General features: G+C 35.9%; 2 protein-coding genes across 6 annotated transcripts; one reads left to right on the top strand and one right to left on the bottom strand.

Annotated features, from left to right (window-relative positions):
- Positions 1-27: 27 nt before the first annotated feature.
- LOC122836217 (small integral membrane protein 29-like) lies at positions 28-14,986 on the bottom strand. Of its 2 annotated transcripts, XM_044126016.1 has the most exons (6): positions 14,793-14,986; positions 5,945-6,018; positions 4,406-4,602; positions 4,298-4,323; positions 1,283-1,391; positions 28-384 (listed from the first exon to the last, which is right to left on the bottom strand). In XM_044126016.1, the coding sequence occupies exons 3-6, from the start codon at positions 4,523-4,525 to the stop codon at positions 340-342; spliced, it is 300 nt and encodes a 99-aa protein (XP_043981951.1). In that variant the 5' UTR covers positions 4,526-4,602; positions 5,945-6,018; positions 14,793-14,986; the 3' UTR covers positions 28-339. The 2 variants fall into 2 exon arrangements, with proteins under 2 accessions (XP_043981951.1, XP_043981950.1); XM_044126015.1 differs by lacking the exon at positions 14,793-14,986 and having other exon boundaries at positions 5,945-6,059.
- pik3c2g (phosphatidylinositol-4-phosphate 3-kinase catalytic subunit type 2 gamma) lies at positions 3,229-27,898 on the top strand. Of its 4 annotated transcripts, none has more exons than XM_044125998.1 (33): positions 3,229-3,362; positions 7,565-7,965; positions 8,849-8,928; positions 9,738-9,889; positions 10,250-10,364; positions 10,467-10,578; positions 10,951-11,021; positions 11,148-11,211; positions 11,296-11,421; positions 13,316-13,346; positions 14,107-14,287; positions 14,381-14,506; positions 14,621-14,749; positions 15,677-15,791; positions 16,116-16,249; positions 16,332-16,520; positions 17,904-17,997; positions 18,094-18,188; positions 19,119-19,299; positions 19,392-19,499; positions 19,983-20,075; positions 21,804-21,933; positions 22,469-22,605; positions 22,690-22,859; positions 23,718-23,874; positions 23,970-24,079; positions 24,176-24,344; positions 25,467-25,585; positions 26,015-26,111; positions 26,203-26,263; positions 26,730-26,809; positions 26,906-27,031; positions 27,472-27,898. In XM_044125998.1, the coding sequence occupies exons 2-33, from the start codon at positions 7,648-7,650 to the stop codon at positions 27,631-27,633; spliced, it is 4,032 nt and encodes a 1,343-aa protein (XP_043981933.1). In that variant the 5' UTR covers positions 3,229-3,362; positions 7,565-7,647; the 3' UTR covers positions 27,634-27,898. The 4 variants fall into 4 exon arrangements, with proteins under 4 accessions (XP_043981933.1, XP_043981937.1, XP_043981936.1 ...); XM_044126002.1 differs by lacking the exon at positions 3,229-3,362 and adding an exon at positions 3,389-3,494; XM_044126001.1 differs by lacking the exon at positions 3,229-3,362 and adding an exon at positions 6,084-6,413.
- The last annotated feature ends 102 nt before the right edge of the window (positions 27,899-28,000 follow it).

The raw sequence follows: 28,000 nt of genomic DNA, 5'->3' as shown, positions 1-28,000 counted from the left end.
CACTGCAAATATGGGGTAAGAAACAAGAAGACAAAAGGCTTCCAAACCAGATTGCTCTTCTCAGTTTATTCATGTAAAACTGCATCTTAGTCACTACTTTGACTAAAAACAACAAAAATCTGTACTGTCCTGCAAGAACAAAAAGAACAAAATAAAAACATTTCTGAGGCAAAAATCAAGACTGTGGCGCCATCTGGTGGCCAATACAGCACATTGATCAATGCAGCAGCAGCAAGTGGGTTTTAATGGTTTGTTGCGTTGTTGTCAGTCAGGCCTTTCCACTACAATTAGTAAAATAAGATTATTTCCTAGTTGAAATCCTCCTTCTTGCTTTCCTGCTCATGTTCTATCAAAGGAGAGCTGTGAATCCTTGTACAAAGGTTCCTGCAATGAAAAATACAATTAAAAGTTGGAGTTAATGTGTAAATTATAGATTATTCACAGCATGATACAACTAATTTAAAAATAAGCATGTCACTATTAGCAATTAATCCGTTAGTCCCATAATAAATTTATGATGATTAACAAATGTTTTGAAGGTCAATTTTCTTTACAGAGACATCTTAATCCATTTTATTTACAGTTTTGGTTGTAATTGTTTTTTTATTTCTGTTTTATTTCTTAATTTTTGGTTGTGTTGTCTTGTTTTATTTTGGATATTGGATTATTTATTGAGAAACCATTTTTGTCATTATGTTGTTTTGAACTAAAATCTCAGCAAAAACAAGGACTGTTTTTAAAATTAATTTTCTTTTTACATTGTTAAATCTTTTTCTATGAAAACTGATATTTTTGTGGCATGAAATTAATTTAAAATGAAAACCGAGTTATGATTGAGTCTGTCGCAATCAGGGCATTTTTATTTACAGAGACATGATCATCCATGTAAGACGTTTTTATTATTGTATTTAGTTGTAATGTTCTGTTTTGAATATTTCAAATATGTTCCAGGATTAAGTGTTCTTTACAAAATTAGGGTTTATTTGTCTTTTAGATAATATTGTTGTCAAAACAACAATACCATTGTTTATCATAATTACTGGGACAATTTACCATCCAGTAAAAATTGTTACTGTGATAAGTTTACTTAAAAATGTATTTCAGTTGAGTAATTTTGATCAAATAGAGAAAGCCCACAATAAATCAAACCTCTCCACCAAATTTTTGTTTTCTAAACGTATTAAACTTGTTTTGTACATTTAATCCATCCACCAAAAAAAGAGCACTTCAAAATAATGCATTGAATTGTTCAAAGACCAAAAGTAATAATATATTTGCTTACAGCCAGCTCTTCCTCCTCATCGTCTTTGTCATAATCTCTCCAGTCGTCCTGTTCCTCTCCGGGGTCGTAGGTGTAAACCGGAATCAGACGGTGGCGCAGCTCGTCTAATCTGAAGAGGAAGAAGCAAAAATAAATTCAACCAAACTGAAATGGGATGGAAATCTTTCTAAACACAACAGTGTCCAAAGTGTGACCAGGGGGGACGATTGTGATTCTCTGAGTGTTTTTTGTTGTTGTTGTTTTTTTGTTGCAGCCCTTGACCACAATAAAAAAAATAATTTAAATTACACTAATTTGATTTTCCAGCTCAAGAATATATTTATGCAAAGAAGGTAATCCTACAGGAATTAAATTTTTTTTTAGACAATTTAAGATCTTCTAAAAGCATTAATTAGCTAGGAGTGCTAACATCCAGTCATTTTTACTCAAAAGCAGATTTTGAGAAATTAATTCAGCACAGATTTTGGGAAAAACAATCGACATTTTGCCGATTATGTTATGTTTCAAATATTCAATGATTTGCAGCTTTCTTTTAGGCAGAAATCGGGGTTATTTATTTTATTAAAATGTTGCTTTTTGTTTATAATTGTCCAGGCAACAGAATAAATGTTGGACAAAAAAGCACAACGTTTTAAAATTTAAAATAAGAAAGAATATTTTGTGCTGTATAGTCAACGTTTTGATACAATCTGCTGGGTTTAACTTCTTAAACTAATTTAATAAACCAAATTGATTCAATGTTTGATGACTGGGATCATTTATAATGTGATCCCAGTTATCATATTGTGTACGATTGAATTGAAACGACTCATTTGTAAAGTTTGTCAAGATGACTTGTGAATAATGTGAATATATAAATAAACTGAACTGAGCTGTGCAGAACATATTGATGCAAACAAAATTACTATTTCCTTTACAAATAATAAATATATAAAACTCCACTCTTCAAAATTCAGTAGATGGAAGTTTTGATATTATTGAATGTTTTGCAAATATTGCCATTTTTTGTAGAATAGTTGCTCAAAAATGTCTGTGTTTGAAAAAGTAAAGAAAGTATTTGAATTTTGGAAATTTTCTGATTTTCAAAAGTCTGAAATTTTAGATTTTTAAAATTCAGAAATTTTCATTTTTCTAGAAATTTTCTGAGATTAATCTCAAACTTTCAGATTTTTAAACAAATTTTCAACTTTTGGAACTGATTTTTTTTTGTTTTTTAATATCTGATTAATCTGAAAATCTGAGTTTTTTTTCTAGAAAACTTTTGATTATTCAAACTTCCTTGATTTTTCTAGAAATTTTCTGGGAATAATCTTAAAATTTCTGCTGTTTTTTTCTAGCAAATTTTAAACTTTTGAAACTCAGAAATGTCTTTGTATTTTCTAGAATATTTCTGGGATTAGTTTTTTGGTGAAAATGTACTCTTTTCCTCTTCTCATTTATATCTCCAGTAGTCTGAATACTCGCTAGTATAAATGACTTTTCCAGAAATTTGAATTAGCATTTTTTATTTGCTATTTTTTTTAAAAGGCCAACTTATAACTCGGGCTGGCCTGCTGAGGTAACAGCAGCTTGTTACCGCAAGTGAAGAGAAAGCAGGAGTGGATTGGTCCCTTATTTGGAAATGGGACCATTACACTCCGAAAGTGAAGGGAGTGTAATTGCCCAAAAGATGCGACTAAGGAGTAGATTTAGAAGTACACAGAAAGCTACGGAATTTGTAAAAAACTGTGAGCTGCACTGAAGTAAGTAAAAGAGAGAAGTTTAAGTACATGCTGAGAGTGAAACTCCTTCCTAAAGATGAAGTTATATCACAGATTTCTAAAGAAAATAAAAACGGGAGACCGCGGATAATATGGGAAATAGCGCCCCCTATACTTCCGGAGTGTAATGGTCCCATTTCCAAATAAGGTATGAGACTGACAGTGGTCCGTCCCCGCCCCTTTCTGTTTACTCCAGCGAGGTCCTTCTCGACACAAGCAGATGTCTTGTTTTGTGTTTTAGGCAACATGGATGTTGCTGGGTTGGTTGTGGTTTTGCGCGCACACGTAAAGTCTTGTTAACGATCCCAGGCGTTAAGCAGGTAAATAGTTTGTTTTATTTTGCGTCCAACTAAATAGTTTGTTTTATTTTGCGTTTCGATCGGGAGTTGTTCTTACTAAATACCCGGATGTTTTGAAGCTTAATGGAACATTTCAGTGGGGCTGCTGCCACGGTAAGCCCCTGACATTTATGACTGGAAACAAAGCACCGTATCAGATTTGCAAAACAGGAAAACATGGTTTCATTTTTGCAAGTTGCCTACTCTACAAATAAGTAAACATGTCATAATTTTTACGACCTGTTCTCCCTTTTTAAATTATTATTATAATTACAGAGACCTGAAACAGTAAATTAAAAACATATTGTTCAGTTTTAGTTTCGGTTTGAGGTTTCGTTCCTTCATGCAGGGCTGACCAAAGCCTTTTTGGGGCCCTGAGCAGAATTTCATTTGGGGCCCCTAATAACAACATGTCAACAACACCAGATGCTTCATAATTTCTAGGCTATGTGTGTAATATGCCGACTAGCATTAGCATAATTTGTAACTAGCATACATAAAGCTAAAGTTGATTTTTAACCTTACAGGAGCAGCAAACTAAAAGATTGATTTTGAAATGCATAGTGGTATTTAAGTGTTGTATATTATTTGAACAATTTTAATGTGACAATACTTGATAAACACTAAATTTATGGTAATTAAATGAACAAGTTTGATATCTCAACAGTGGCAGCAGCCGACATCTTGAAGATATTGACCTATTTTTTCTGTAACAAGTATAAAAATAATACATAATTAATTTTTTCATGTGTAATAGCATTTTAGTTTATATTATTCTATCTTATGTTAAATATATTATCATGCTAGAGTGTCGGTCTTGGGGAGGGGGAGGGGGGGGGGGGCCCTGGTGGTGTGGAGGTCCTAAGCAGCTGCTTAACTCACAGACTTTTGTTGTGCATCTCATTTATACAACTTACCTTGTTCTCCTTTTCATATAGAAAACCTAAAAGAGACATTTGCACAATATTATTACTATAGTTATGTTATTTGCTTTAAAGTATATGAAGTAGCAGACAGATTCTTACCATTGCCACTATGCAGCTACTCAGTGCGAGTACAACAAGAGGCAAGAGGGCGTAGTACTCAGGAAACTCAGGTTTTATATTTGGAGTTGAAATAAAGGAGGTCGTGTGGTTCAGATTCATTTCTCTTTGTTCCTGTTTGGCTCTTCTTCTGTTGCGTTTTTAGGAAGGTCTCTGTTGACGCATTCAGATGAAAACCGCTGCAATTCCCAAAAATAAAAGGTTGTCAAGACATCCGAATCCCAGAGTTCATAACCAGAAAGCAAAGATATCACACTGTAAAACCTAATTGGTTCTCCTTACTTAAAGAATATATAATCACCTTCCTAAAATAACAGCTGATACTTTTTGCTTATGTAATCTTTTGGCAATAAATTACTCTGGCTGTTATTTTAGGAAGGCAACAAAATGCAAACTCACCTGAATAGTTTTTAGTTTTTATTAACTAATTGAGTAACGTTAAACTGTACAATTTTGGTCAGCGTAACTTAAGTTGACTTAATAAATTCAAGAATGTTGTAATTACTTAAATGGCACCCAAATTATTATAAAAATTTTTTTTGTATATGTAAATAAGCCACAAAGCTTCCTGATGGCACATTTTAACTAGAAACTACTAAGAAAAATAAAGTTTCTTCATTGAAATAGCTCCAGGCTCCTGCTTTTTATCTGGTTCTCTACTCAAACTTTTACAGAAAAAATGGAAAGTAGTGATATTTTTGCTCACTCTTTCCAGTAAAAGCAAACACAATCATATAATAAAAAGTGGCTTAATTAGTCGCTGCTGTTGATGGAACAATGCATTGTGGGATACCTTGCTGGTGAAGGTATTGCCTTCCAAATTACTTCAAATTAACTAAATTAATTTTTAAAACATGTTTACCTCAAAAACCCCTCAACTTATTTAAATCGGTATAACAATGTAAACAAAAGTGAGTTAAGTCGACTTAATTTATTCCATAAAAATAAACATTTGCAATTCACTACACTGCAAAAACATAAAATCTTAGCAAGTATTTTTTTGTCTAGTTTCTGGTGCAAATATTATAGTAAATTTGAAATAAGATCAAACTAACTTATAAGTAACATTTCAGCAAGAAACATGAGCTTCTCTCAAGTAAATGTTTTCTTGATAATGATGGAAAAAGTTCTAGTTCCACTGGCAGATTATTTCAAGCAGAAAATGTTTTGTTATAAATTAGATAATCTGCCAGTGGAACTGGTACTAAAATCAATATTAAAGAATTATTGACTTAAAATAAGCTCCTAAAGTTTGCTGAAAAGTTACCTATAAGTTAGTTTTGTCTTATTTTAAGTGTACTAAGATATACTTGGTAAGGTTTTGTGTTTTTGCAGTGTACACACCCAAAACCTTTTGAGTTTTATTCATCCATCTTTTCCTGTTGAACATAATGTTGCAGTTCTCTAACGGTATGCGCTGCAGATGATCATCTGCATTGATCCTTTCAGAGATCAGTGCAGATGATCTCTGCATTAGTGATGACAGTAAAGGATGACCGGAGAAGAAAATTGAGGACTCACCGTGTGTGTGTGCGCGCTAGCTGCAGACGCAGTCACCCATCTTCCTCCTTATCCTCTCCTTTAGTGTCGCTCTCCTACAGAACCAGAGCTCATTCTTCAACCTGCTCTCCAACATTCCTGAATGAGGAGTGGGTCAGTCGCTGCTTGATGCTAAAAGAAGCACTTTTTAAGGCATAAAATCTCCTTTTGGGATTAAATCCAGGCCATTAGTGCTGGGTAAATGTATTTTAAACTGTAGGATTCTGAAGTTTGTTTGAGTTGTTGTTAAATGGCGTTTAGCGGAAGTGGGGTGGTGTGTTTAGTTTTCTCCAGCAGAGGGAGGGCTGTTGAGGATTAGTGGCCTGGGGGGGTGGAGCGGGGGGTTGACGCTCAGCAGGGAGCAGCAGTACAGGTTGGACTCGCTCAGCATGGTTTCAGTCGGGAATTCACCTTGAATAAGAATGACTGTCCTTATGCCAGACATCTAATCGTAAGTTTTACCTTAAAAACAGTCTCTACTTTGTAAAACAATAACTTCTACATCTCATAAATCGACCTACATTAAACTGTGGTCTCTGTTAAATCTTCTGTTTGACATGTTTTTGCTTTTGTTTTGAAGGATTGTTTTTACAGGTTAGTCGCAGGTCCTGACTGGTTTTTAAGAGTTTCAGGGTATTTCCAGAAACTTAGCGGCGCGGTCTGGTGGATTTCCTGTTAGGATTTGAAATCTTGTAAATGATTAGAGCAACATAAACCTTCAGGTCGTCTGTAAAGCCACTCATAAAATGGCTCACTCATCTTTCCTGACTGTAAAAACACAAACTCTTATCAAGGGTTTTGGTCTTCTAGTGCAACTATCTTAGTTCACTTGAAATAAGACAAACATAATTTAAAAGTAACTTTTCAGAAAGATATAGAAGCTTGTTATGGGTAAGTACTTCCTGAATGTTGGTTAAAAATTGCTAGTCCCACTGGCAGATTATTTCAGTTATAACAAGATGTTTCCCCATGTCATCAGGGTAATAATCTGCCGGTCAGATGAAAACTTTTTTCGGCAATATAAAGGAATTATTTAATTAAAAACAAGCTCAAATTTCTTGCTGAAAAGTTACTTTTAAGTTAGGTTTGTCTTAATTCTAGTGTATTAGTATATTTGCAATAGAAACTAAACATAAAATAGTTGGTAAGATTTTATGTTTTTACGGTGCTGCACTAAGTCGCCACCTCTCATGTACACTGCAAACACACACAATCTTACCAAGTGGTTTAGATCTAGTTTCTTATGTAAATATGTAAATACACTAAAATTATGTCAAAGGAAACTTGCAAACAAAAATTTTTTTAAGTCAATAATTTGTTTATATTGATTTTTAAAAGTTGTCATTCTACTGGTAGATTATTTCACTTATAAGATGGGAAAATGTATTATTATAAGTGAAATAATCTGCTAGTACCAGTAGTAGTATTTTTGTCATAGTTTTAGATACTTATTTACTTAAAATGAGCTAAAAAGTGACTTGTAAGTTACTTTTGTCTTAATTCATGTATATTTGACCTAGAAAGTGGACCAAAAAACACTTTGGTATGATTTTGTGTTTTTGCAGTGTAATTTACTCTGATTTGTTTTGTCTTGTCTTTTAGCTCCTCATATTGTTTTGTAATGAAGTGAGGACTGGCAGAGAAACTTAAACACCATCAGCCAAAGCCTAAAAAACAAAAATCCTATGGATGATCAATGGGAAACCTTCGTCACAGACGAGCCAAGTCCTTTGAGAGACGATTTAGTGAATCATTATGAATCCATTAAATGTGCGGAGGTTCTTCAGCCTCAGAATGAGACAACGCTGCCTGGGGTCACAGAAAATCCCTACCAGCAGATCCGGGACAGCTCACCACCACCTCCATCAAGACATCGGGTCCTGAGTGCCCCGCCTCCTCTGCCCCCACGCAACCCGCCTCCTCTGCCCCCGCGCGACCCGTCTCCTGTAGGCCCCGGCAGAAATCGATTTTACTCCGATATTGACCAGAATACTTCTAAACTGGTACGATCCAACACAGAAGTACACAGTCATGCGAGTATCCCTAATGAATTCACTCTTAAAGCTGCAGTATGCAACTTTTATTTTGAAAATGTTTTTTACAAATTGGATAAAATTGTCACCATGTTGTAACTGTTTTTTATGAGCAAAGCTGGGTAGTAACTACTTTACTCAATTACATTTACTTGAGTAATCTTTTTGAAAAAAAAAATACTTTTAGGAGTACTTTTACTATGCTGTACTTTTTGAGTAATTTTATTATGAAGTATCTCTACTCTTACTTGAATAAAATTGCTAGATTTTCTACCCACTGAATGAATTATAAACATGTTTTAACCAAAAAGTCACCAAACACAGACACACCTGCAGTTTTTGTTAAAGTTTCATAAGTTTTTTATTAAAAGAAACTGATATGGGGAAAAAAAATATTTTGCTTGATTTTGTAATTTATATGAATTGTTGTCATTTTCATCCTTAAAATACCAAAATTTCCACATAATTTTATATTTTGGTCTGTCTGATTATGTAATTTTTAAATATTAAATGATTGATAATTTGATCAGTTCCTCAGTACTTGAGTAGATTTTTTTAACCAAATACATTTTTGCTCTTACTTGAGTCATTTCGTGAGTCATTTCGTGGATGCTACTTTTTACTTTTACTTGAGTAAAAATATGTTGAAATAGTGCTACTCTTCATTGAGTACAATTTTTGGGTTCCTTACCCACCTCCACCATGAGCTCCGACTGCTGTCTGAAGAAATTCACCACTCCCACCTTATATAAAAGTTACAGACTGCAGCTTTAAATGTGCTTGAAAAAAATCCAGAATTGAATGTGGTGTAAGAAGGCGAGAGAAAAATTTACTAAATGTTCTTCACATTTAGGATCCCTGGGCTATCAGGCTGATACCCTCTCCAGCAGGCAGCACAAATAATCTGGCCTCTTTCAGCAATGCAACATCTCAGTAAGATATTAAACACGTTTGTCATCCGTGCAGATTTTGTGGTTTCCTGCTGTTCTTCACACCTCAAAAACACAAAATCTTACCGGATGTTTTTGTCTAGTTTTTAGTGCAAATATTGTAATCTTTCAGCAACATATAGGAGCTTTTTTATATATTGATAATTCATTAATATTGATGTAAAAGTACATATTATTTCACATATAACATGGGAAATATATTTTGTTATAAATTCATTGGAAAAACACAAAATCTTACCAATTCTTGCTGTAGTTTATAGTGCAATTATCTTAGTACACTTGAAATAAAACAAACTAACTTACAAGTAGCTGTTCAGCAAGACATATGAATTTTTTAAGTAAATACTTCTCTAATGTTGATGAGAAATACTAGTACAACAGGTAAATTATTTCACTTAAAACAATACATTTTCCCATACATGTTGTAATTTAATTTATCTGCCAATGGAACTAGCACTTATTAAAAATAAAAAAATATCTTAAAACTAGCTCCTATATAACTCTTTTCTTGCTGAAAAGTTATGTTTAAGTTAGTTTAATAGTTTTTCAAGTGTATTAAGATGTTTCCTCTAGAAACCAATATTTTAGCAGATTTTATGTTTTTACAGTGAGAGATATTCTGTCAGTAGAATTAGTACTCTTTCATCAATATTAAGAAATTATTACTTGTAAGACAGTTTTGTCTTATTTAAAGTGTATTAAGATATTTGCCCTGTGCAGGTTGTGAATGTTCTTCGTTTCTTTAGTCATTTTTCATACTTCAGACGGCGTTTTCTTTGGCTTCTCCAACAGGTTGATGTCACGCTACAAGCACACCGACCGGATTCACAACTCGGGAATAGTATGGGGCCGACTGTTAAATATCCACCTTGCTTTGCTGCAGCAGGAAGTAAAAGTCACTATATCCGAGAACGACACCATCGAGTTTCCCATTCCCACCCCAGGTAAGATCCCTGTCATCATAAATGTGCCGCAGCTAACGGTTATTTTACTAATCGACTATTTTTGATGATTATTCGGATAAAAATTTTTAAAAAAATCAGCGCATTCTGTATATTTTTCATTTAACCTCTTAACCCATTTGTATACAATATTAGAAAGAACATTAAAACATGCAAACAAACAAATAATTAACTGTGTGAGTGAGCTAGCTAGCTAGCTAGCTCACGACCTTGTCATTCTCGGTAGCTAGCCAGCTAGCTAGCTATCCTAGCTAGTTAGTTAATTAAGACCTAAACTGAATTATTATACATTTAAAAACACAGTTTGTCCATTGTGTAACCTTTACTTTACTTTTTAATCAGTGAACAAAAAGGTGAAGGACCTAATAGATGAATACTTCAAGTTGCTTGACCGCACCTCTGACACAAGCAAGGATTATATTTTAAAATTTTGTGACTCTGAGGAGTTCCTCACAAAGTGAGTCTGTCACTGCTTTTTGTTCAAGTCAGCAATATAGATTTTTGTCATAGATACATAGTTAAATTGAGCTTTTCTGAATTCACTTTCTTTTCTTTGTAGTGAAGAACTTCTTGGCTTGCATGAAAGAGTTCAGATGTATTTCAAGACAAATGAGGTGATCAACCTCCGACTGGTTCGAGTAAATAATCTGAATCGCCATCTTGCCAGAGATGTGAGTCAATTTAAACTCCCTTCCTGATCGGGCTGACGGTTCAAATGATTGCCCATCAAGGGTTGGTCTTATCTTTAATCTTCAAATGCTGCTCTTGCAAACACAAAGAGAGCATAATGTAACATCCACCCTGATTATTGTAAGTTTGTTTACACATGCATTCATAAATGCTGGTATTTAAGATCCAGAAATAACTGAATGAATGAAAACTGTTTATACTGAATGAGAAAGCATGAGGTTTTATTCTGTATAAACAAAATTCACTTCATTTTTATTTTTTTCTTCATTTATTTCAAACAAGTTTAAATGTGCACCTGTGAATTCTTCATCATTCTTCAACTTAACTATTTAAATCTGTTACTGTTTTCTCAGGCTGCAGACAGTAAGACTGAATGCAATTTGCACCAGTTCCTGCGGCCTGTCAGCGTCCACTGCACCGCAAGGTGAGATGACAACATACTGTCCATTTCTTGTTTGTTTTCAATAACTGCATCTAGTGTAGCTCAAGTCAGCCACTGTTTGAACAAAACAACCAGGCTGACGTCTGTGTGTGTTTTATCATTCCTCAGGGTGAGCATTGAAAATGTGCTCACTGCCTTCAACAAACATGTGAATGAACTCATGAGCACTAAGGTATGAGGAAAGAACCAGTGTGGTCTTTATTGCCTTCTTTCAAAACGTTCCTTTTTAATGATTGGATTCTTTTTGTGTCTTCAGTGTAGTAAGAATATCCCTCTGGTTGTTAATAATGTTCGCGTCATCAGTAATCTTCTGTCTGGGCTGACATGTCACGAGCTAGAGGATGCCATTGGTGCCCTTAATCGAATCAGTCATGTAAATATGGTAGGTATTTGCTACACACTTGGCATTCATCTTTTGGCAGTATTATGTTGAGAGTTGAGCTGCTAAAAATAAAGGAATAGTGGAAGAAAACCTGTTAGGCCTCAGTTCTCTGAGCAGTACTACACTGCTCAGTGTCAGCTCAAATCATTATGCTATTTTTGTCTATTTCCTTTGTGAAAGCTTCCAGTGCAACCAGACAATGGTGTGGTTTACACTTTTGAAACCACTTTATTTCTGGGTTTCCTTCAGTTGTAGGTCTGACCTGGGCGATAAACTGAAAATTAACTGAAAATTTCCGAAATTTCTGATGATGAGCATTGTCATTTTGCCCATGTCGGTATTTTAGGTGTTTTTAAAAAATTGAAATAAAAGTTGTTTTTGGCTGCGTATTAGTGTAGATAGAAAAAAATGGGGAATACATTTCCACTAATTTATTAATCTCAAAAATGTTCTGGAAAAAAGGGACAATTTCTGAGTTTGAAAAGTCAGAAAAAAGCTAGAAAAAATCTGAAATTTTAAGATTAATCTCAGAAATTTTCTAGAAAAAGATGTGAAATCTTCTTTATGACTTTTGAAACTCATAAAATTTTCAAATGTCAAATGTTTGACTCTTAAAACTGACTAAATATTTCTACAGCAGACAGACAAGAAAGCCATCACTTGACAATGAGTGTGATTATCACAACGACGGTGTTTCTGTACGGTTGTAGATAGAAAATAAAGGAGGGAGTAAATTTCCACCAAAAAACTCAGAAATTTTCTTTTTAATCTCAGAAATTTCTCAGCAAATTTCTCAAAAGTCAAAAATGTTTGATTTTTGAAAATTTTCAGAGCTTAAAAGTTTAAAATGTTCAACTTTTCGAACTCAGAAATTTCCAAATTAATCTAAAATTGTTTGAGTTTTTTTATGGGAATTTAGTCCTTTTTCTCTATTAACAATGCACCTTATACACTGTATCAGTGTGTAGCTAGGTAGGATATGTTCATGCCCCTTTAGTCCCTGTTCTACGTCTGCAGTCACGTGACTCCGCCCCTCCAGTTAGAAGTGAAAGAGACAGAGGATGACCACACTGTAGTCCGGTTGGTGGCAGTAAATGGACCCTAAGTTGGTTGCCTCCACCAATAAAATACAAAAGAAGAAGAAGTTGAAGTAGAGAAAATTGAGGTACTTTCAAATGTTGGAGCTGGTCTAGCAGAAAAACCAGCTTCTCACTTCCAGAGAAGCGTCAGCAATAGTTGGGCAACATTTTGGATTCAGCAATGACATTGGAAGTTAAGCAATTTTATACTTCTAAACTCTTTCAGTCAAGCTTATTTATCCAGTAACACTTAGCAAATAAAAGTACACATTTTCTTTATCTATTTGCATGTGCTGTAGTTTTAAAGTCAATTACAGTAGCATTTAAAATAACTGTGAAAACTGATGCAGGGGAATCAGACCATCAATATTGGCTGTGAAGTATTGCTATCGAAGTGAACTGCTCAATATATTATGACATTGATTTTCGGTCAGACGCAGCCCTATGGGATGGTAATGATGTCACACAACACAGTCCATTGATTGGGGGCAGAAAAGCCCCCACATTTTTGACGTCACATTTGTCATTGCAGGAGTGTGACGGCTAAATTAGGCGCTTGATACAACAATAGTGATCCGAACCGCCGACTGTGCCGCTCAGTGGAAACGAGGCTTTAGAAACTGCTGTTTAGAGACTTCTCCATCAAATCTGACAGCAACGTAGAATGTTCAAAAAATCTGTGTTGGTCTAGAACGTGAAAACTCAATAAAATATTTATAATTAAAGCTTGTAGTTGCAGTATGACATAATCACAAATGAGTTAGAGAGGTCTTTGATTGCCTGTATATAGTTACAGTAAATATTTCTCTTTCCAGAACCAAAATCAAATGATGGAGTGTGAAGCTGGTGAGTCTCTACAGAGGCAGTGTTGTCTGTATCTGTGTGAAAAGACATTTATAAAGCAGGATTTGAGGAGCTGAATTAAACTTGAGTTGATGTTTAATGAAAGGAGCAACACAGTGAGTTGGACCATAAACCAGTAAAGCTGCATAACCCCCAAAAAACACAACTCTGATTCTATCAATTATCCATTTGTTCTTATTGTTACCTGCAGCTTTAGTTAAATTTTTATATTGAAAGAAATTGATTTGGGGAAACGTTTCATTTGCTTGATTTTATTACTTTGTAATTATGTTATTTAAATAAATGTTAGTCCTTAAAACATTAACATTTCTACGTAACTTTATGTTTTGGTTCATCTAATGATGTAATTTTTAAACATTAAATAAATTATGTTTTGATCAGTTACTCAGTACTTGAGCAGCCTTTTTACCAAATACTGTTTTATTCGAGAGTAATTTCTTGGATGGCTACTTTTTACTTTCACTTGAGTAAAAATATGTTGAAGTAGTGCTACTCTTACTTTAGTACAATTTCTGGGTACTTTACCCACTTCTGGAGATTTTGCACAAAAATATGATGAACACTGGGTCTAAATCACTGGGTCTAAATAAATCAACGGAGAAATGATTCATTAGACACACAAAGCAACGTTCTCCCGTGTAGCAATGACAGCTGAAGGTTCTTTTCTAAACATTGATTCAGAATTAAAACATGTTTTGGTGAGGTTGTTTAAAGTTTTGACTCGTTCTGTTTCTGATTTCAGCCTTGATCATGCTCAACGGGGCTCTGCTCAAAGTGCTGCAGATATATTTTGATAATTTCCACTCAGACTTCAGAACACACAAAGTTATCGGCACACCCCAAATCGCTGATGTCGATAACAATGGGGAAATTTTGCAGTTCAGCATATTTTCCATCTACAAACTAAAGCCGAGCTGGATGAGGTTTGTGCACGCTCAGGCTTATTCTTCTTCATCCATCCAGAACAGAAACTAATAAGGCAAAAATCTGTGTTTTTTACCTTTTGACAATTACAGTAATTATGAAAGTTTCTCTGTTTCCTGTGACTTGACATACGGAGAAAAAAAGATCTGTGAGACAGGCGTTTCGGAGAATATCAGCATAGCCTTCTCACAAGGAAACAACATCTGCTGTAACCGCCTGTAAGGGCCAGAGTTCGTAATGATTTTAGTGATTTAAAAAAAAAAAAAATTTTAAATGGATAATTTGAAAGATGAAAAACACTCAGAAGGCTGCTTGTTGTTTTTAAATTTCAGGATGGTGTTTCCTGTTCCAGTAAATGAGTTGCCATATGAGAGCATGCTGACATTTCACCTTAAAGGCACAAAGCGAGGGAGAAACCCAGAACTTTTAAGCTGGGCGGTTCTGCCCCTTTACAGCGGCAGGTAGGTTTAGAGATCATAGATATTCCTGTAAGGCGTCACTAACCTCAAAAAATGTAAAAGTAGGGCTGGACGACATGGCTGAAAAACACATCATGGAGCTTCATATCAGTTGATATTGATAATAATTAATTAGTTCTTTAGTCTTGAATATCTGAAATAAAGCCAAATTGGTGGCGTGATCTTAACTCTTTTATCCAGTTTTCACTAAAGACCATTGTTAAAAACTGCATCTGCAACAATCAGTTACTCAACTGGTTGTTGCTAGGTAACCAAAGAACTAGAGAGTTGCTAGGTAACCAAAGAGCGAGTGAGTGAGTTATTCCACCAACCTAAGCTGGCAGTGAGAAATTGAGCAGCTAAAGCCTTCATTTCCCAGAATCCTATGCGGTTCTGGATCTTAGTTTGGTGAAATTATTTCATATTCTATTAGAAGTATTATCTACTGATATTGATCACGTCTCTTATTGTGATATTTATCATCGATTTATTATCCAGCCCTAAGTTTTGCATCAATCATGTGTATAAATGTGTATCTAGTTAATGTTTTGTTCATTTTCACATTGTTCTGATAAGGCAGAAGAATATTTTGAAAGTGTGATAATTAGCCTAAAAGTTCCTTCCAATGAGTCAGTCAGTTGACAGAAATCTCCATCATAGTGAAGAGAGGGGGTTGACCCCGTTGCTAAGTGTGACCCCATGTTCTAGGGACTGTGATTGGTCGACAGACCAAGCACAATAAGACACAAAAAAACAAATGTGATGAGTGGACAGAAATTAACCAATCTTACAATCAATAACCAATACAGTAGCCCTTTTTTGTAGGACACTTTTGTTTACAGAGACTTCGTAATTCATTTTATTTGTTTTTTTTTCTGTTGTTTTGTTTATTTGAATGTAGTTTATACTTTTTACTCTGTGTCTGTTCAGGACTTTTGTAAGAGGAGCTGTCCTGCTCAGCATGTCCTCTCTTCCTGAACCGCCGTTCCCTCCGTCTCCTGCCCTGTCCGACAGCCACAGGCAGCCTAAAGAAGTCATACTACAGGTGAGTACCGGGCAACTCAACCTCACACTGACTAAATACAGAAGAGGATAAAAGCCACTAATTTTTCCTCAGAATTTTGACTTATTTGTCTAAATTTTGGCTTTTTTTCTCAAAATTCTGACTTTAATCTTCTATCTAAAAAGTCATAATTTTGACTTCAATCTCATAATCCTGACTTTTTACATAGGAGATTAAAGTCAGAACTCTGGGGTGGGAGAACGGCCAAAATTAAGAGTAAAACATCAGATTTTTTTCAGTGGCCTTAATCTTCTCCTGTAACTAGATGATCAAAATACCTGCTCTCATATTAATCTTGTTTTACAGCTTGAATTTGACAACCAGTATAGGTGGGAATACCGCAGACCCATTGCTCTTCCCGGGTTAATCAACTTTACTCATCCTTGTGATGAAGTGGAAAGGAAATTAACAGAGATCTCCAAAAAGCATTGCCTCTCTTTGTAAGTAGGAGTACCAGGAATTCAGGTTGTTTTTTTGTTGTTTTTGCATAAACCCTTCACAGATTTCTCTTTGCATTATCAGCCTGACAAACAATGAGAAGTCTTTCCTGTGGGACAAACGTTCCTGCTGTGATAAAGGAAGCACATTCCTCCACCTTCTTCTCGGTGGCGCCCCCCAGTGGCAGCCTGGGGACCTGACGGAAATCTACACAGTGGTAGAAAACTGGCCCATTCATCTGCCAGAGGAGGCTCTCTTCCTGCTAACGCCCAGGTAAACAGAAACATAATGACTTTACAAAATATCCATAAAATGTTGTTTTTCCTGCCTCGGTTGATTTTTAATTCTGAAGACACGGGAAACATGAGCGAGTCTCTTACCTGCTTTTGTTCTGGGGTTGAAACACACATTTCTCAAAACATGATTCATCGGATTAATCGTGATGAATCGAAATAATTGCCAACTAATTTAGTAACTGATTAATTGTTAACTTGAGTATATAGATTCAAAAAAAGATAATTTGCTGAAAGAATAACATATTCATAGCAGTAATTAAGCCAAAACTGTATAAAAATGTATACATTTTGCATGTATAAATTTAGCATTTAAGATAAAAACACACTTGTCTGTGAAATATGTTTCAGTCAAAACTTCAAACTTCAGAAAAATTGTATCTGAGGATGAACCAAACTCATGGAAGTTTCCAAATTTTCTCCTATCATTGCAGATTTTTTTTTAAAGTAATAAAACAATAAGAAACGTGTTTTTATTCAAGTCATTCCACTTAACTTGGATGATTTTAAATAATCTTTAAGCTTCTAAAGCCATAAAATCGTCTCCTGGGCTTCCACAAATGGTTTACTGCAATGCAAAAACACAAAATCTTACCAAGTATGTTTGGTCTAGTTTCTGTGGCAAATATGTTAATACACTTAAAATTAAGACAAACCAACTTACAAGTAACTTTTCTGAAAGATATAGGAGCTTGTTTTAAGTAAATAATTCTCTGAAATTAGTTCTAGATCCATTTGCAGATTATTTCACTTGCAACGAGACTTTTCCCCCAGACAATAAATGAAATTCTGCCAGTGGAACTAGTACTTTTGAACAATATCAAGGAATTATTCACTTAAAACGTTGCTCATGTATTGTAACCCCAGATTCTATGAGAATAGGCGCAGCCCTTTAAGGCTGTCGCTCCGATATCTTGCTGAGACGTTACTTTTAAATTATTTTAGTTTTATTTTCAAGTGTACTAAGATAGTTTCACTAGGAACTAGACCAAAATTACTTGGTAAGATTTTGTTTTTGTTTTACCCTTAAACGTCTCACATTGAAGAAGTAAAGTCTCTCTCAATATCCTGCCGCTCAGCTCATAAAAAAAGAAAAGTTTAGTGTGATTAAATGTCTCTTGTTTAAATGTTACATTTATAGATTGCAAATATTGTAGCATTTCATGCAGTTCTAGCCTTTACTGACAAAGAAACTGTTTTATTATAACCTGCACTTTAACTTGAGTCAAACACGGTCTCAATCTCGTTGTAATCTGTTGATGACAATGACAAATAAATCTTATCTTATTCTTCTTCTTTGCTGAGAAACCCAGCATCCCATTAAAATGTATGTAAATCTTGTTTCGTAAAACGTCTCTTTCAGTTTTCCAGATGAGACAGTCCGAAAAGCTGCGGTAGATTATTTTGCTCAGATTCCAGATGGAGAGCTGGAGTTGTTTCTGCCACAGTTGGTCCAGGTAAGGAAAGTAACACAGAACTTTTTTTAAAGTTTACAGAACGTTTTCAGAACTCGATAGCTGAATAACCTTTTTGTTTTGTTTATTTTCTTAAAGGCTCTGAAGAGCGAGTGGAAACTTGACGGGCCTCTGGTGACGCTGCTGTTGGACCGATCCCTGAAGAACATACGGATCGCTCATCAACTATACTGGTCAGTCGGACTTTAAACAGAAAGACTTTGATTATGTGTTAAGTCAAAGTTAAAATAATTTTTTTTTTAAAATTATATGATGTATTTCATTACAAGAAGCAGCTGTGCTCGCATTGGACCTGATCAAAAATTGTGTAGGACTTAAAATGTCACACTCTTTAGATCCAGTATAAATAAGAAAACAATAAACCAACAGAACCTGCACTAAAAAAACATAAAATAAAACAACACTAATTTACAAGTAACTTTTCAGCAAGATATAGGCATGTTTTAAGCCAATAATTCTTTAATGTTGATGATAAATAACATGGGGAAAAATGTGTTGTTATAAGTTATAACTCTTAGTGGATCTAGTACTTTTTTTTAAATCAATTTTTTAAAAATGACTGAAAACTAGCTCCTCTTTCTTGATGAAAAAGTACTTGTACACTTCAAGTGTACTAAAATATTTGCAATAGAAACTAGACCAAAAATTGTAATCATCCTTTATTGGCCGAAAGATGTCACTGATGACACATTTTTACCAGCCAACTTTGCGTTACAGTAATTCTGCGATATTTTGCACTGTCTGAAAAATTCCAACTGTTTCTGAAAGGGGAGACGTTGCGCTTTCCAGCCAATATTGGGATATTTCGGTAATTTCACTTGTTGCAGGAGGGACTTCAGTTTAATCTGATGAAACACTCTCTTAATAGATGGTAAATTGTAAATAACTGATAGATATTGAAAGGTTCAGTTGGTATGGAAAAATGGGCAAAAATATTTACTCACAGACCATTTAAAGAACTTTTGCAATTAAAATAAGAAAAAATATCCAGGTGGAGATTTGAGACTTGGCCTTCACGGGTTAATCTAAATGTTTTTGGTATTTATATGTCTGTTTTTCCAGATCCCTTTGTTCACATGTTTATGGTTTAAATATCCCGGCAGGCTGCTGGAGGATACCCACACTGACCGCTATTTCCAGAGCTGGCTGAGTAAAGTCCAGGCTGCCTTGATGCACTGCTGTGGCCAAGCATTGAGGAAGGAGCTGGATCATGAATCCCATCTGGTGCAACTTCTCGTTCAGGTGGCCCAAAAAATTCACTCTGCTGACAAGCCTCAACGTCAGGTTTGTAAAAACATTTAAAGTTGCTTTTTATCAGAGCGGTAAAATAGTTGGCAATGCATTTTGTTTTTTGCACCATTTGATTCTTTTTGCAGAATGTTTTGGACAGAGAAAAGGGAGTTATCGGTGAGTTTTTCAAAAGTGGCATCACCTGCCGTCTGCCTCTAGATCCTGCACTCAGTGTAAAAGCTGTCAACTTGGATGTAAGCATGCACACTTCACTGCAAAAACACAACATCTAACCAAGAGTGTTTGGTCTAGTTTCTAGTCTAAATATCTTAGTGCATTTGAAATAAGAGAAAATTTATGTAGAAGGAACTTTTTAGTGAGATAGAAGAACTTGTTTTAAGTAAATAATGCCATAAGACTGTTTCTTAAACAGTATTAGTTCCACTAGCAAATTATTTCACTAAAAACAACAAAATTTTCCTGATATGTAACTAGTTTTTTTTTTGTTTGTTTGTTTTTTATCCAATATTAAGGAATTATTGACTTAAAACAAGCTCCTATATCTTGCTGAAAAGTTACTTATTTAATTTTGTACTATTTCAATTGTATTAAGATATTTTCACTAGAAACTAGACCAAAAATACTTGGTAAGATTTAGTTTATGCAGTATTCCACTTGATGCTGTGTAGCATCTGCAGGGTTTTGCCGTAGTTTTTACTCCTCTGTGCTTTTTTCAGGTATGTAAGTTCTACAGCTCCAACTCTGGTCCTCTGGGGGTGACATTCATTTGTGAAGACTCTCTGGCTAAAACCACCAGTGTCATTTGCAAGGTCAGTGACGACCATCAACTTCCACGGCAACAAACTCCTTTTTGATATCTCCTATGGTTTTTGCCTAATTTCTCTTTAATTTCTGTCACTCAGAGTGAAACTGAGACCGCAGTGTTTTTAAAAAGATTCAGTTAAACACTTCCTCACAGATTCAGTAGTTTAGAAAAAAAAATTATTTTCAGGAAAAGCGCCCATCTTTGGTGCAGATTTTACAGTTTGCCATCAAATCTTTTCAGCGCCCCAAGATGTCTGCCATTTGACTGGTGTATTTTGTGCCTGGCTGATTGGCAAACCACGTCTTCTAATAATGGCATAAAACAAGTTGAATTTAGCATAGTTTGCCCTTGATTAAACCTGTTTTTTTTAGGTTACCGTTTGCTTACCTGATATTTCTTCTTATACGTTTAATAAATGTAATACCAAGCTGAGCTTTGTCGCTGCTCCTTTGATTAATGACATCTGACATTTTCTCCAGTTTAAAATATCATGGGCTTGCTTAGGTACAACATAATTCTGTCAATCTCCACACGGTTATGCTGTGGCTTTCTCGGGCGCCCAGATGTGGAACCCAAGAAACTATGTTTTATAACTGAAATTGAATATTTTTGTGCTTCCATTTGGGTTTATGCTGATTCTAAAAACAACCCAATGCTTAAAAAAAAAAAAACACCCGGCCAGTTAGTGTTGGAAAAAAAAAAAAAAGTTCATGTTTTTTTGGTATCTGGAAAACGAGCCATTTCAAAAACCTCCAGAATGTCACGTCACAAATTAACTCTTACCTAGTAACCCCAGTGCCCGTTACCTAGCAACCCCAATAAAGTTCCGCCCGTCACCTAGCAACCCAAGCTGAGTTCCAGAACGTTTGGTATGTGCTGTAAAATATTTACTGAAGGAGACGAGTGTTTTGTTGTTGACTTAAAACTCATTTTCATTTTGGGCCATATTAAAATCTGAGTGTTAAGGGCCGATTGTGCCAGAATGTATTGATAAAATATCATTAATCAGCCGTTTGTTTCAGTGTTCAATAAGTGTTTCTTAAAATTAAATAATATTCAACATCTTTTCACACTGATCAGTCCATCCAGGATTTCTTGATTGTTTTTGTCAGATGTTGTGGTGTTAATTTAGAAATATTTGTAAAGATTTTTTACGATCTTTGCGCTGTTGTTGTTAAATGCAACTTTTTATTAATCGCTGTATCAGTCACAGACTATAACTTGACATCAAGTAAGGCTGACGCAGCAGTAACTTAAACCCAATGTTTAAAATTAGCCAATGTTTTTGGCAAATTTTGAGAAATTTGCAGTAAAAATCCCCCAAAAATGTGGACACTTGATTCTGTGTGAATTTTATGGATTAGTGAAAAACTGGAGGGACTTATTGATGTAATTTGGAGTCTAGAGGGCCATATTTAAAGCTACATTGGGCCAGATTTGGCCCACGGGCCTCAAGTTTGACATGTGACTTAACACTTGAGCATCTGTTTGCAGCAATCTTCATGCAGTGTAAACGATGAGTTGGGGGCGTGGCCAGCAGCAGCTTATTTGAGTTTAAAGTGACAAGATGCCCTAAATCAGCTTAAAATTGGCAGATGTGGGCAGACTGAAATCTCACTGTTTAAGAATGATTTTGTGCAAAAACATTTAATAAACATATTTTGTTATTTTTTTAATTTTTGTTATTCTAATGTAAACAACTGCCCACATTTACACATAATATGATTTTCAGACGGGGGACGACCTGCGTCAGGACATGCTGATTCTTCAGATAGTCCGTGTGATGGACTGGGTTTGGCTCCAGGAGGGGCTGGATCTGCAGATGATTACATTCCGCTGTGTTTCTACCGGCAAAAATCAGGGTAAAGGATTTGTTAGAGCTTTTTATTCTTTATTTTTTTATTCACTTGAATTTTATTAGTTAATTCTTAAATGTATATTTTTTGTATTATTTACAGCATTTATTTGCAGGTTCATAATTGTTGATTCTATTTATCTTTTGTTTTATTATTTTTCTTATTTATTCTTTGAGTCAGACAGGAAGTCATGTGGGTCAGTCCATTTTCTATAAGTATAGGGGCCTGGTAAAGGACCAGTAGGCATTTGGGTTTGGGGCCTATGGTTTTTACCAGAGCAAGAGAGGCAGCATGAGAACAAAGGAAAGTTTGAACTCTGTAATTGTGGCTGAAAATAAAAATAAATCATCCTGAACAAGTTTGGACGTTAAACTTCTTTTGCCTGCATTAAGAAACTTGACCCCAGTGCCTCTTAGTGGCTCAAGGAACTTTTATTGGATGTTTGGTTTGACAAACAACCGCCACTACAACAGGATTCTTTTTGGCTTCTCATTCCATGTTTTCTGAGATCGTCTTTAATTAAATCGCTTGTGGTCATCAGGTCTGGTGGAAGTTGTGCCAGATGCCGTGACGCTGCGAAAGATTCACCAGGAGTGGGGTGTGAGTGGGACGCTTCGAGTCGACACGCTGGAGAAATGGTTCCACATGTTGAACAGAACTAAAGAAGGCTACGAAAAGGTTGAACCTGAAGGCAATGCGGATGTTTGACCGTTCGGTATTTCTGTTGTCATTTTGTATCAACCTTCTGCTGTGAACCTGCAGGCGGTGATGAATTTCATCCAGTCTTGTGCGGGTTGGTGCGTAGCCACCTTCATCCTGGGGATCTGTGATCGCCACAATGACAACATCATGCTGAAGTGGAGCGGACAGATGTTCCACATTGACTTTGGCAAAATCATGGGAAACGCACAGAAGTTTGCAAATATACCCAGGCAAGTTGGTGGAAAAGGGAATGTAGTGGGGATAATCAGGGCCGGATCTAGAATGAAAAGGGCCCCTGGGTAGAGCCAGTGTTGGTGCCCTAAACAAACAAACAAACAAACAAAGAAGCTTTGTACTCATTAATAGATAGGCCTACACATCAGCAGGTGGTTTGTGACATCTGACAGCTCCATGTTGGTCCCAAAAGATGTAGAGAATTTTAAAATAGAGTATTGTATAAATACTCAGGTACTGTAACCTGAGTACTGTATAAATATGAAGGCAACTGCTGCTAGTTGCCTTTGTTACCCACATTTCTCTTTCTGTTTTAACATCCTCTAGCTTGTCACAGTACTACAATTGTTTATCAAAGCGTTGTAAAATACTGTCCAAACAACATTTAGTTTTGTACTTGCTAATAGTAGCCCTGAACAAGAATCCAACATGGAGAACCAACAAACATTTAGCATCATGCTTTGCCAGGAGAAGAGAGGTGATCTTCACTGGCTGCAAGTTGTAAATCCTTTTGTGAGCCTAATCGTAAATAGTTTAAATAATAAGAGTAATGTATGCTTACTTACTTTCTGGAGGCGACATGCTCAGAACACTGGATTCTGATGCAGCGTGATATTGACTGATAATCCCTCTATATGTAACAATATTAAAACTCCACACTTTATATGGGCCTATGAGTTTCATATAAAGTATAATGTTTGTTAAACATGCATTTATTGCACAAACACCCTGGACTACTGCCCCGGTTAGCCCTGTGTAAGGTCCGGCCCAAGGGTTAATAAGTATAAAACAAAAGAAAATAAAACAATAGAGACATAATAAATCTTCAAAATTCTTTTCCCACATGACATCAGGGACAGAAAACCCTTCATTTTCACATCTGAGATGCAGCACTTCATCACAGGCGGTGGAGAGAAACCTCAGCGCTTGCATCACTTTGTGGAGCTCTGCTGTGAAGCTTATAACATCATCAGAAGCCGCTCTGGACTGATACTCAGCATGTTGGAGCTGGTAAGACCTTTCGCATCAAACACACAAACATCTTCATCAAAATGCTGAAGGTCTGTCTGAGAGCACCTGAACCTTAAAAATGTCTATTTTTCCAGCTGCTTTCTGCAGAACTCCCAGAACTGAAGGACTTCAATGACTTGCAGTTCGTCCTGAACAACCTCAGACCTCATGACACAGACCTAGAAGCCACTTCCTACTTTACCAGGTAACTTTACGTGCCACCCATTATCGCCTCACACATAATCCTAGGATGTATATTTTGTCTGCGGTTGTGCTAATCAAGTGATTAACTCTGCTGTAGAAAAATCAAGGAGAGTATGGACTGTGTGGCTGTCAAGTTTAACTTCTTCACCCACACCATAGTTCAGCCAAAGAAACAACAGACACTACGCCACCACAGCCTTCCTGCAACCGCCACCAACATCCAGGAAGCCATCATCCAGGACTTTTCTGTCAAGGGACGAGTGGTGGTGAGGCCAAATTCTGGTTCTTTGCAATGAAATATCACTGAACGTGAGCTTTGTGTTGCATCCTGACACCCCAGGAAAAAAAGCTGTCATGTTCCGTGTTTTTCTGTGTTTATTTTGAGTTTCCTGTGTCTCTGAGTCTCTGTGTTGTCCTGTTTCCCCTGGATTGTTTGTCTCGTTTCTTTGATTACCCTCTGTGTATTTAACCCCACCTGTGTCCTTTGTTCCTCATCTGATGTCCCTCAGTCTGTCATTTGTGTCCATTCGTGTGCCTTGCTTGCTACCTGCGTTGAGCCCTGGATTCCGCTCAGCAGTGCTGCCTTGGTTTTTGGATTATTTTGTGTTTAGTTTTTGTTCATTAAAACCATCCTCATTTACTGCAACCTGGTTCCACCGCGTCTGCCTCACCATTACACCCGCACTTCATCATAGGAGCATTAAATTTTGACCAAAAAAAGTTTAGAACTTTGAGCTTAATCTCGAGATTTTTTTAGAAATCCTCCAAAAGTTGAAATTTTGTGAGGAAAAAGCTCAGGAATGTTCAAATTCGTCTGAGAAATTTCCTAAAAAGAAACATGGAAATGTGTGAGTTTGAAAAGTCAAAAATTTAGATTCATTTCAGAGATTTTCTAGAAAAAAAAATCTTCAATTTGAAGTGTAGAATTTTTTATTTTTTTTTTCTGACAAATTTCTCAGATTAATTGCAAAATGTCAGACTTTTGGACAGAAAACACTCCTCTTTTTGTATCTCTAACGGCCCTAAGTTCCTGTCGTCGTGGTAACCTCACTCATTGTCAAGTGACGGCTTCCATGTTTGCTGTAGAAGCTTTTTTAGTAACATGCTGAGTTCATAAAGCCTTTTTCCTGGTGTTTAATGGAGTGATATTGGTATCTGTGGGTGTTTTGCTGCTCTTTGATCAGAAGAGGTTTTCTTATGACTAGTTTAGTCATTTGAAGGCTCAGAGATTTGCCTGGTTCCTTTTCCCACAAGAACATTTACACAAAAACATCACTTGGTAATATTTTAATCCTGTCAAACTGTCGGCAGCAGGTTATACTAAATCTCTGTACTCATTCTCCAGGCAGCTGCAGACTGTTTTTGTGTGTCTTGTGTGTGAATTCCAGACTTACAACCTAAGCATAACAATTGATGATGGAGTTTTGACGAGTCAGAAGACATTCAGGGAGTTTGAACTGATCCACAATAAGCTCCAGACTTACTTCATTGAATCTAAGCTGCCGCAGTGAGTAAAAGACAAACTATACTGCAAAAATACAAAATACATTTGTCTTGTTTCTAATGCAAATTTCTTACTTTTTTCTAATTTCAGTTGTACTAACTTACAAGTAACTTTTGCAGAAGATATAATTCCTTAGTACTGATGACAAAGTACTAGTTCATCAGATTTTGTTTGAAGTGAAACAGTCTGCCAGTGGAACTGGTACCTTTTCTTCAATACAAAGAAATTATTGACTTAACATAAGCTCCTATATCTTGTTGAAAAGTTACTTGTAATTTAGTTTTGTCTTATTTCAGGTATCCTAAGATATTTGCAATATAAACTAGACCAATAATATGTGACAGAATTTTGTTATTGCAGTGCATTTTTTGTTTTATGACTTGTTTTGGTATTTACTAACATTTCTAACCTGAACCTTTTTATCTCATTAAGGTTTCCAAGCTGGTATCAAATGTCGTTTACCCCACAGAGGAGGAAGGCTCTGCTGAATACTTACTTAAAACAGCTCTTTGAGGGGCTCTGCAAGGGAGTAAGTGTCTAATCCAGTCTCAGGACGGTTTTTCATAATCCTCCCAAATCCCTAATTCTTACTGTGAAACGTCTCGTTGTGTCATCTGCAGGATGAATATGTGTGCAGCTTGTTTCTAGATGGTCCCAACGCCAAAACAAATGTGGGAACAGGTAAAATCAAAGGGGATCTATTATCCAAAATGCGAATTTTGGATATTTTTTAACTTCCATTTGGGTTTCTACTACTTTTAAAAGCAGCACTAGTTGTAAAAAAAAACACCCCAGACATTTTGTGGTAATAAGTTAATGCTTTTTGGTGTCCCTGTGACGTCACAAATCAGTCCATTAAGAGAAGTTCCAGCACGTTTGGTCAGCTAATTTAACTGCCGTATGCACTGTACAATGGCTGTTGGAAAAGACAAGTGTTTTGTCGTTGACGTACTATTCAGAAACCTCTTGCTACACTTCCACTTCTGCTTTTCAAAGATGTATGGTTGTCTAATTGGTAAAAAAAAGTAATGAACATGTTGTGTGTTGCCTGTAGAACCATCCTAACCTCTTTAAGAAAATCTGTCACCTTTACAGCATAGCTGAAGACTGATGGAGAGAGGTCTGATGTAAGCTCTGTGTGTTGCAGGAGGCTGTCCTCAGATCCAGCTGCGTATATCTTACTCAAACTGCAAGCTCTCTGTGTTGGTGAAACACCTGCAGAACATCGTTAGTTTGCATCATTCTTTAAACAAAGTTGTATGTTCTGATGAAATATAGTAAAACAGGCTCCAATGGGTTCTCTGCTGTTGTCCTGTTTTACAGAAGTTACCAAATGGTTCAAACCCTGATGCCTACGTGGTCACGCGGCTGAGACCAGACCCTGCGCAGACCTCCAAGAGGAAGACGAAGGTGGTCAGCAACAACGACCACCCGACTTTCAATGAGCTGGTAAAGTTCACCCTTTACAGTACACTGTACCCTGATTTCACTTGGAAAGGATCAAGATGGCAGTGAGAAACATTCACATAGGATGATCAAAGTCCTGAACATATGATGTGACATAAAGTCCATCCAAGTCTTGAAAATGGGTGACATGTTATGGCAACAATTGGTTTATAAGAATAATTGGTTTATAAGGGTAAAAATAAAACATCTTGAGAAAATGGCAGTCATCCTGAAATTCAAGTGGCTAATTGGACAGATGAGGATGCTAAAAAACTTAGCATGTTGAGGGTGAGGATACAAATTTTTATATTTGTAACCAGACATAAAATATTTTTACTGTAATATGCTGAACTATAAGGCTGTTTAGTATGTAAAACCCTCTCTAATTTAAGTGTATTAAACAAAACAACCTTTATATAAACAAATCTGCCTCATTCTCACAGCTGGAGTACAACTTTATCCCGCTGCTGGATGGGATTTCGCTGAAGGTGACGGTGAAGAGCAGAAGGGTCAAGAAGACATTTATAGCTGCCACCAGTATTAAACTGGAAGAAGAACTGCTGGACAAGGACCTGTGGATTCCCCTGGGGAACTGTGTAATCTGACCCTGAGGACTGCACTGTGAGCCTGCCGCCAGCAGGGGGTGCCAACACACTTACTGTATTATATGTTTTATTTTAATGTAGGCAGGAAAATACAGGAGACCATCCACTAAGAAATCTTATAAATTATATTTCTCTACAAAAGCTATGTTAACCTACCTCCAGAATTTAAAGCACTGACTGGTTGGGATTTTTGGCTAAAGTATGCATGTTTATAGTTAAATAAACCAAATCAGCTTTTTTAAAAAATTAAATGAGATCAAATTAATATTATAGAAATGATTTATGAAGGAAAGGGCGTACTGCCTAAATTTCCCTTTAGACCTCAGAGCCACAGAACTTCAAGATAACATCCCTATACTTAAATATC

This window comes from Gambusia affinis, linkage group LG08, assembly GCF_019740435.1.
Source record: "Gambusia affinis linkage group LG08, SWU_Gaff_1.0, whole genome shotgun sequence".
In the NCBI taxonomy this organism is placed as follows: Eukaryota; Metazoa; Chordata; class Actinopteri; order Cyprinodontiformes; family Poeciliidae; genus Gambusia; species Gambusia affinis.
This window is presented reverse-complemented; position numbering and strand designations above follow the sequence as displayed.

Bases quoted from the DNA above. Each gene is read 5' to 3' on its own strand.
- LOC122836217 (XM_044126016.1), bottom strand. From the start codon at position 4,525: ATGAATCTGAACCACACGACCTCCTTTATTTCAACTCCAAATATAAAA. The intron at 1,392-4,297 runs GTAAGTTGTATA...CTTCCTCTTCAG, and splicing joins TATATGAAAAGGAGAACAAG to ATTAGACGAGCTGCGCCACC. The intron at 385-1,282 runs GTAAGCAAATAT...TTTTCATTGCAG, and splicing joins ATGAGGAGGAAGAGCTGGCT to GAACCTTTGTACAAGGATTC.
- pik3c2g (XM_044126003.1), top strand. From the start codon at position 7,648: ATGGATGATCAATGGGAAACCTTCGTCACAGACGAGCCAAGTCCTTTG. The intron at 14,288-14,380 runs GTTTGTGCACGC...TGACAATTACAG, and splicing joins CTAAAGCCGAGCTGGATGAG to TAATTATGAAAGTTTCTCTG. The intron at 20,076-21,803 runs GTCAGTGACGAC...TATGATTTTCAG, and splicing joins CCACCAGTGTCATTTGCAAG to ACGGGGGACGACCTGCGTCA.